The following is a 10348-nucleotide window of genomic DNA, read 5'->3' on the forward strand; positions in this document are numbered from 1 at the left end:
TCACAGAACACCAATTAAACTTCGAATTTCACAATAACACAGAGATTTCGAAGGAGATTATCCTTCGGGATTTGACAGGGAATTTCTCATCCACATACACAGAAACTAAATTTTCCCAATTTACTGGATTCGCTCCAGGAAAGCCAAATTTCTTCAACAGTCAAAATCCTCTTACAATAGTGTGAAAATTACATAAGTACTGGTTCATCCTAACAACCAGATCCTAATTCAAAGGCTAAAATTTATTAACCCTATCTGTCCTGCGAGGCATTCTCCTTGAGAATCTCCACTACAACTAACTAATTAAAATTTATTACATCATGATCAAATCCTATATTCTAGCTCTATGCTTAACTAGAAAAACATGGAAATTGATGGCTAAAGGATCCCACTCCTTTGCCTGTAATATTTTTTTGTATTTTTGGAATAATTCCTCGAATTTGTCTTCAAACCTTATGCTCCTGCATCAGAATCTAACAAGGAAGAGAATTTGTTGAAGGTGTCATGAGCAACAATCATGTGCATTAGGAAGACTCGTAAGGAAGAAGGATGAAAAGGATGTAATGAAGTTATAGGTCAAAAGAAAGAAGTGAAACCACCTCTATTAAGGTATACCCCATAACATCTAAGGAACAAGTGTAAAACTAGGGCTTTTGTGATGAAATACCCATGATATTGCTTGTGGCAAGTATAACAAAAGTGGAATCAAGGACATTGAAACTCAAGGGAAGCATAAAGAATTAAAATATTACTCGATGTAGACTTTGGAAGTACACACAATTTCATGGATATCGGTCTTGCAAAACAACTAAACTATGCTGTATACTCTATAAAGTATCTCATTGTTAAGATTGCTTATGGTCAACAAGTCAAAGTAATAGGAAGGTGCCATAAAGACTCTATATAGATATAGAGCTGGGAACTACAAACTGGATGTTAGGCTTACCACTTAGTGGGATAGACATGGTGTTAGGAGCAGAATGGATGATGCAACTAGGCACCTACACCATAAATCTCCAAGAACAATTCATTGAACTCAAATGGTAACGGAAGAACTATAAATTCTATGGGTTAGAAAGCTTATGTTACCTATTAGAAGAACTCATAATTCTCATGCTTCTTCAACAAACAATCCCCCAAATTGTCAAAAGCAAATCTACAATCAAGATGACTCTCCACAAATAGAAGATGAAATTTTCATGATTTCCTTGAGGACAAAGCATTTCTAAAGGGAAAAGCAATGTTATAGGAAAGAGTAAGTATAGGGAATAAACAAATAAATAAGATAGATATAATAAATAATAATAATTAATAGTCATAACCCTGCCACCAAGGTGCCCTCGTATGATTATTTATATGGGCATGATCATTGCAAAAATCATATAATTATTCACTCATTATATATATATATATATTCTTAGATTATTTTGAGTAAGTCAACATGAGCTTCATATGCTCTATTTAGTATTGTCACATGTCTTCTTTGTTATGCATCTTAAAGTAAGATAAGATAATTTTATTAGCGTCCAACAATGACTACAAATAGGTCAACGAGATTGCTAAGTACATCAATGTCATTACAAAGGGGAGCATAAAGTCCTTTCCTATGAATTCAAGATAAAAGCAAATCTAACATATAAAACCTAAGATCTTCAATCTAAAATCAAAGAGTGGAATCCAAAGCATAACAACGATGTCAGTACAAAACGCTAGCACCACTAATAACCAAATCTTGGGAAGAAAGCCCCACATGTTTCTCTAGGATGAGGAGGGATAACTGTGAAAATTCGGTGACCCGAATTCTTACTGCAACAACTGATTAAATTTCTCCTAATTGTTAATTTCTTAATCAAGTTATTTATAGTGTTACACAATAAACATCAAAATAAAATCTACTGTAGCCTTCTCAATATAAAATACTTTGGAAACAAAATACTGCACAAGAGAGAAATAAACACACACACACACAATTACATTGTTATTTTTGGACAAACGTCTCCGGAAAAACCCAATGTGGGAAAATCGGTGCAGCAGTTGAGGGTTTTATTATTACGCAGTAGTAATCTGAGTACAAATCTTTAGATGCCCAAACTAGCAATCTGATATAGAGAATAAACTGGCAAAGAGGTAGTGAGAAATATTCTCACACTGTCACTGGTGATCCGAATCTGATCTAGGCTCTGAATGGCTAGCCCCACGTTGCCTCTTCGTAGTCTCTGCGTCTGCCTACGCAGATCTGTGTCACAACTTCTAGGAACTGCGTCACCCTTGCAGTTGATTGATTTTCTGACTGGAACTTGACTCTCTGGCCCTCTTGTCTCACACCTTGACTTCCGACACTAGATCTCGACTGCTCCCAGCAAAATTATGGACTCCCTCTGAAGCACTGTGCTGCCTCTCGGAACTTCTCGTTGCCTTCTCTTCCATGCACTCTCGGGAACTGGAAAAATCCCCTCCGGTCTACTATCCCTGACCCTCATTGCAAGAAGATCACTCGATCTCTCTCCTACAACTCAACGCTGCTACTCTTGAGAAATTGGATCTCTAGATCTCACTATCTTGGTGTGTTCTCCAAGTGCCCATCAAGCTCCTTATAATCTCTTGTTGGAGCACCAACGACCAAGATTAAAACATAATCAAGGGATAAGATTAACTGGGAGTTGATCCTTGTCTTATTCTAGAAGATTCGCACCATATTTAATTAATACCCTTTAATTAATCAGATTTCCTAAGTTTAGACTTATGAATACATTAAAAATGATTAAATATTTTAATTAAACCATCTCTAGGTGGAATTTTCCCAAACGATTTTTGGGTCTTGGAGAATGCATGTGTCTTAGCCTCTCTGCAAAATCTCGAGGCTAGAGAACATCCAATGCTACAAAAATCTGCACTCCCTCTTAGCAAGGAATGTGCTCTAGTGCTACAACCCACTGAAGCATCACTCTATCTTTGCACCATCTCCTGCTGCATTGCTGATGTCTGGTTGTTGCTGCCCACCAACTACTGCGTAACTCTGATTGCTGCATCTGTGTTGCTGCTGGCCCTGTTGAACTGTTGCCAACACTGCATCCGCGTTGCAACCTTCTCCAACTGCTGCTACTGTAATTGCAACAATTACAACAGAAAAGCATCCAAAATATTGAACCAACTGTAGTCAGTATGATGCATCTGTCATCTGAGTTCTGATTGGTGCTAGCCTATGCGCTGTCACTGAAGCCACCGCACTGTTGCTGACTTTGCACTGTGCCATCTGCACTGCTGCCAACTCTGCTCTGCGTTGCTCTGTCTCAGACCGCTACTAGCTACTGCATCTGTCACTCTGGCACCTGACTGCACCAATTGCCACTGGTCCATCCTGCTACTGCCGGCTATGGGCTCCATAGCAAGGTACTGATTCAAGAGGTGGACCTCCTCAAGAATCCTGCCCATCGTGTAGCTCTCTAGGGCTACTGTTCTAGATCACCCCACGTCACCGTTGGAGGCATCTCAACGATCATCGCAAACTCTTCATCCAATCTGGAGGACAACCTGTCGATCTCAGCGGATGCAGCCTGTTGATCCTGCTTCTCCTCCTTGTCCTTCTTTTTGAGAGGACATTGAGTGTTGTAGTGGCCAAGCTCACCACACCTAAAGCACTTGATCTTTGAAATGTCCTTCTTCCTCCTGCGCTCCTCATGCTACCCCTTAGATGCAAGGGCCACATCTGCTTCCTCCTTCACTTTCTGCGTCTCACTACTGCTGCTAGCACCACTGATGGTGCTCTTCACCAGATCTCGCCTCATCTCCTCTTGCTGCAGATCAACCCACACACGTTCCCAATTTGGCAGTTTCTCTCTGCCTAGGATACTCTGGATGAAAACTTGCCATTCTTCGGAAACGTTGTTTAGAGCTAATCGTACAAACTTTGTAGGCTGGGGCGCTATCCCTATTGAAGCCAACTGATCCCAGACATCCTGAAGCCTAGTAAGGAAGGGGTCTATACACTCCCCATTTTGCATTGTCGTGCATCTCAGCTTCTCCTCAAGATATGTCTTCCGCTATTTGGAAGATATTTCGTACAACGTAGCGAGTGCCTCCCATATTTGCCGGGCAGTATCAATGTCAGCTATGTGAGATACCACGTGATCTCAAACCCCATCGAGAATCAACCTCTTAGCTCTCGCCATCTCCTTCTTGTAATTCTTAAGTGGATCTGCATCTACGGGTACAACTACCACATTATCAATATAAGTTTTGAGATCATGCTCATCTAGAAGGCAGGGAATTCTAGCCTTCTAGATCACATAGTTGGAGGCTCCGTCTTGCGGATCTTGATCTCTCAACCCATCTGATGTCATCTCTTTGAAAAAGTCGAATTCCTCCTCTTCTCCTTTGCGTAACTGCTGCCTAGCTATTCGCACTCCCTTATGGAGTGAGAAATCCTGCACACAACTACTGCTGCTTTGCTAGGAAAATTCAAACTTCTTGGCTAGAAGTCCCCTGAGGAAAGAATTCCCTCAGTGTGTGCTCTTCCTTCCTCTTGACGCTATTTGCACTAGCAAATTGCTGCAAAATTTGCATCCCAACTGAAGATCTGCTCTGCAAGGAAACTGCTGCTACTCCCTCTTCCTCTGGTACTCTTCGATCTGGAAAATTTTATTATCTATTGAGTCACTTAGAGAAGTAAGATTCCCATGAAAAACTAACCCTTCTGGCTAAGGAAATACGTTGTCCCTGAGGGTTTCGATTTGCTACCTATGCAAAAATTTGAATTTCCTCCTTCCTTCTGCGTTGAGCTCTCCGACTTACAATTTGTGCTTTGATACCATGTGAAAATTCAGTTACCCGAATTCTTACTACAACTAATTAAATTTATCCTATTTGTTAATTTCAAAATCAAGTTATTTATAGTGTTACACAGTAAACATGGAAATAAAATCTACTGCAACCTTCACAATATAAAATATTGCGGAAACAAAATACTGCACAGGAGAGAAATAAACACACACACAATTACACATTATTTTTGGACAACGTCCCCAGAAAAACCCAATATGGGAAAACCGATGCAACAACTGAGGGTTTTATTATTACTTAGTAGTAATATGAGTACAAATCTTTAGATGCTCAAACTGGCAATCTGATACAGAGAATAAACTAGCAAAGAGGTAGTGAGAAATATTCTCACATTGTCACTGGCGATCCGAATCTTATCCAGGCTCTAAATGGTTAGCCTCACGCTGCCTCTACGTAGTCTCTGTGTCAGCCTACGCAGATCTGCGCCACAACTTCTAGGAACTGCGTCAGCCTACGCAGATCTGTGCCACAACTTCTAGGAATTGCGTCACCCTTCCAGCTAATCGATTTGCTGATTGGAACTCGAATCTCTGGCCCTCCGGTCTCACACTCCGACTTCCGACATTAGATCTCGATTGCTCCTCACAAAATTATGGACTCCCTCTGAAGCACTGTGCTGCCTATGCATGGCACTACGCTGCCTTTCTGAACCTCTCTTTGCCTTTTCTGCCTTGCACTCTCCGGATTTGGAAAAATGCCCTCCGGTCTACTATCCCTGCCCCTCACTGCAAGAAGATCACTCAATCTCTCTTCGGCAACTCAGTGCCGCTACTCTTGAGAAATTCCATCTATAATCTCTCTATCTCGGTGTGTTTTCCAAGTGCCCATTAAGCTCCTTCTTATAATCTCTCGTTGGAGCACCAACGGCCAAGATTAAAACATAATCAAGGGCCAAGATTAACTGGGAGTGGATCCTTGTCTTCTTCTAGAAGATTCGCACTAGATTTAATCAATACCCTTCAATTAATCACATTACCTAAGTTTAAACTTAGGAATACATTAAAAATGATTAATTATTTTATTTAAATCATCTCTAGGTGGAATTTTCCCAAACGATTTCTGGGTCTTGGAGAATGCATGTGTCTTAGCCTCTCTGCAAAATCTCGAGGCTAGAGCACATCCTATGCTACAAAAAATCAACGATAGCTTCCCTACTTTGAGCCATGAATCTTAGTGTTTGTATCACTTAACATCAAAGAATGTAGAAAAGAAGCTCTTGATATATGATTAGTCATAAGAGTTGGTTTGTGATGTGTCTTGTTGTTTAGACGTTGTATCCCACTACCGAGATGTAGAGGTATTCAACTATCTATTGGTGTTGTTTGAATCGTCTTGGAATTTGGGATGACTTCTCCATAATGGTCCCATTGATGGAACACAAATGGTTTCCTGGGTTCCCATGGATTTTTGTTGCTAACATGGTATTGTTGGTTGCTTGCCTCTTGTGGGAGCATTGTAAAAAAAATATAATAACCTTGGTGATGTCCAATCATAGGGGGCCAGGGTTTGGATGGTGGGGGGAGATGTTGTGAGTGGGTGTGGCAAGAGTGAGTGAGATTGGAGTTTGAGGGCCTCCCTCATGAACAAGGCTTGGCTTGATTACCGGAAGGTAGAGAGGGATTTTTGGGATTGCCTAATAAGGAAATAATACCATGTACCTTGTAATAAATGGGACAACGTAAGATAAAGTATTCCTTTGTCTTAGTTTTCTGAAGCTATAAGAGATGGTAGATCCTGTTTGCTTGTGTGATATGATGATCAACTTTAACTTGAAGTTTATGTGAACCATCTTGGAACTTGACCAAATGCTAATATGAACAAACTTGAAGTTAGCCTAGAGGGATCCCAAGAACATGCGTGTAGTGACGAAACGTGTTAGGAGGTCCAACAATGAGGTCGTTCCTCAACTCCATGAAGTGCCTTGCATAAATGACCATCATGGAATTCAACTTGCCCAAGGGTCGATTCGAATAACTTGAATGTATTGCTTGTAAATGTCCTCTCAAATGATCACATCCAACTCTAGCTCAGTTGGCAGGAGTTGACCAGGGCAATTGAGAGAATATCTTAATTGAGGGAGGCATGGTCCACCGAGATATCGATTGATTGTGGTAGAATTTGGCCTCTGCAAACCAATAGTGAAACCACTCAAAAGGACTAGTTGAGGCGATGGCCTTGGAGAAGTAGTATGCAAGAAAAGATAATAATCCCGACTTGTGGTTGTCAATGAAGCTTTGCACTTGATGCAAAAGAGAGGCTAGTCTAAAAATGGTTCCAATCTATAATGGGTGGGCTATGAGTTTTCCTTGACATTGTCATCTTGCTTTTGATAATGTGGTGAGGCACAAGAACCTGAAATCTCTTTGTCATGGCCTAGTTTGACTTTGGTAGACTAGGTCCCTAATCCCTAGTGCCAGAAAGAAACATGGGCCTTGTAATGTTGCCCATGAGGTCAATCCTAGATGATATGTCCTGAAATTGATTCTGAAAGTGCTATCTCTTGAGAGGAGCAACGGAACCATAACCCTTATAGATGCAAGGCTAGAGAGCCTTTCTCAAACCAAACTGAGGCCTTAAGAATTGAAGTCCCAAGTATCTGTAAGCTGTGGTGATCTCAATCTCCAACCCTTGGAAGTAGAAGCAGTAGTTTGAGAGGACATTCTTTGCCCAGCTGAAGATCATAACCTTGGTTTTACTTAGGTTGACTGTCCACTATCGAAGATCACATTCACGCAATAACTTTTCCTAGGATTTCCTTGGTAACATTTTTCTAATTTTTCTCAAGCAATGAAGTTTACAACATTCATTCCAATGGAAAACTTTCAAATTTTTTTAATGCAATTATGGTTAGGAGATAGTTTAAGTCAATCGATTTTGTTGTCATAAAAAGGAATGTGGAAAATATTCATCTAGGTCTATCACTATCAGATATCTTTTATATGAGAGGAAGTTGTGGAAGTGGTATGATGTGTTTGATTCTAACAAAAAATAGCTACTTAATCATGTAACATGGTTTTGAAGGCATGAAATCATGTCATCTGTGACTAATTTCAATTTATATTTTGTTAAGGCATGCACATGCCCTAAAAAGGCATTTATCTGATTGCATTATCTTTTCTTTTACGTGAATCTCTTAATCTGGATTGATCCTCCCAAAGATTGTTCCTTTGAGATGCTAATATAGTATAGTTATTATAGATCTAATTCATTTAAATCTTTATTAATATGGTGTCGTTTGTCTGTAACTGATGCAGGAGCAACAGTGCTTAAAAATCGTTATAAAATAGATCCCGATGATGGCTGCGGAGAAGAGTAAGATTTCACAACTATTTCCTTCAATCTTTATGAAAATTTTGATTCTGTTAAATTTCTTGATTTGTGTGCATCTTTACCTGCGTCTATTAACAGATATGTGAAGGCTTTAGCCCAGCGCTTATTCAAGGGTGATGTGAATCAAGCTGCGTACCGTATATTGCATGACTTTCGTAAAGGGAGGTTTGGTTGGATAGCTCTTGAGAGGTCTCCATCAAGTAGTAGCTGAAGGTCCTATTGCAGCAACGTTTTACAAATTAAAGGTCTGCCTACAATCATGGTTTTGATCATACAAGTAAGATTAAGGTTCAGATAGATGAATGTAAAAGCAAGAAAGGTGTTTTACGACCTAAATACGACACATTAGAATCCTGTGACATTAAAACTTTGTAGTTATTGAAGAGCTGGATAGTGCATAGGATTGTGTGGATAGGATCATTGTTAAACATTTCAGATTGAGTTCTTCTCCACTAGAAGCCATTGGTTGAAGTTTGAATTTATTGGATAGCAGTACACTGCATAATTTTTTTGGGGTATTATCAATGTCCGAACAGTTCAAATACAGAGCTTAAATCACTAGAATCCAGTGACTTAAAATGCTAGAACTTATTGGAGAGCAGTATACTGCATAAGATTAATAGATCGAATCATCTTTAATTAGATTCCATGGCATGCACATTGTTAAGAATTCCACTCTTACCTTCAGCTGCTAGTCTTGGTCTCAAGTCATAGCCATCAACAAATGGTAAAGAAATTATTATGTATAATTTATGATGTCATGCCACCTACAGATTAATGTTTCTTAGTCCTTATGATTCTCCTTTTGGATGAATTTTTTTTCTTATGATTTGCAGATTAAAGAAAGCTCGGGGCTATGGTTAACCAGTGTTGTGACAATCTCTCTCGTTAAGTATAAGTGCAGTTGTGAGGGATTCGAATACTGTGCAGAGTAATGTAACTTTTTTTAGTTATTGCTTATGGCGCCAAGAACTGGACACTTTGAGGTTGCTTTTTACAGGTGGTTTTTCCTTTTGTAAGCAAAGTTATAATAACCTGTCCAACATTGGGAAGAGGTGCATGTATTTCTTTTACTCCTGTCATCCATTAAGGTATGTTCTCATTCAAGGCATGTTTTGTATGCAAGATCCATTGCTATCTACCTATCTTTTCATATAACGAAATGGTATTTGTAGCAATAACAATGATCCATAATAGCTTTCAATACTTCTTATTAACCGACCAATTCATAGTATCGCAGAGGAGTGATTTTCTAAGTAATTTAAATTTTCAATATTCATAATTGCACCGTTGATGGTTGAACAAACTATATGTCTCTGCAGAACATGTCTAACGGATGAAATGTTGCAAATTAATGTCTCTTGAGAGGGTAACGTGATACTGTAAAATTCTGAATTTATTTAGAAGGTAGGAGAAAAAAATATTAGAACCAGAATATCTGAAATAAACAAATTTATGAAGTCAATGTTTGTTGTATTACATATTTTAGGCTAGAAACTAAGTTAAGGCTATTAAAGAAGAGGATCTGAGTGCTTAGAGGGTACAACGAGTGTCCATGTTTATGCTTGTGAGATTTAGATTTGGTTTGACATGACCTGCGGAGGCAAGGATGAGATGTGAATCTCTAGCCCACTCACATTGCGGGACTGTTCTTTCTTACCTTATATATGAGTGATGAATGTACAACTTTTCCCCCAATGCCTTCTTGTTTGGTTCATAAGATATATTGGGGCGCTACATTTATAGAGTACATTTCTTATCTTCTGCGTTGAAGAGTCTTAGAGTGGTCTTAGATAAGACAATTGTAAAAGTGGTGGAGAAACAAACATGACCATCCACACGAGGGGTTTGTATCTGCATATAGTCAGATTTCAAGACAATGAATCTGTCACCTAGAATAGAGAAACAAATACAGGTGTTTGAAATGGGATGATAGTTGCAAATGATACGTTCAAAATGACAGGAAATGGAGAAAGGCAAATGCATGCATGTATCTATATAGGTTCATATAAATTTTAAGTATTCACAACAGCATGTTTGGAAAAGTTATTGGTACACTGTGAATCTTTGATAAATATATTTAGTGTTGGAATTATTGTTGTAATCTGTACATGTAGCCACAACCTATTCTATGTATCATAACTGTATTTGTAGTTATGTTTAAGGTCATAGTTCATTC

At 39.1% G+C, this 10348-nt stretch overlaps 1 protein-coding gene across 2 annotated transcripts in view; it reads left to right on the forward strand.

Annotated features, from left to right (window-relative positions):
* Window positions 1-9392, forward strand: part of EMB3129 (GTP-binding family protein) — a 199191-nt gene extending 189799 nt beyond the window's left edge. The window contains exons 8-10 of one of the 2 annotated variants that reach the window (XR_016256911.1): window positions 8094-8151; window positions 8248-8446; window positions 9006-9392. Coding sequence is in view for 1 of the 2 variants with exons in the window: in XM_089416020.1 (XP_089272146.1) it covers window positions 8094-8151; window positions 8248-8380 (191 nt within the window). In the remaining variant the exon portion in view is untranslated. The remainder of the gene's footprint in view (window positions 1-8093; window positions 8152-8247; window positions 8447-9005) is intronic. The other variant, XM_089416020.1, reaches the window with a different exon arrangement.
* Window positions 9393-10348: the final 956 nt, after the last annotated feature.

This window comes from Pinus tabuliformis, chromosome 3_2 (assembly GCF_031772625.1).
Source record: "Pinus tabuliformis cultivar Carrire ecotype Pingquan chromosome 3_2, CPIR1, whole genome shotgun sequence".
Taxonomy (NCBI): Eukaryota; Viridiplantae; Streptophyta; class Pinopsida; order Pinales; family Pinaceae; genus Pinus; species Pinus tabuliformis.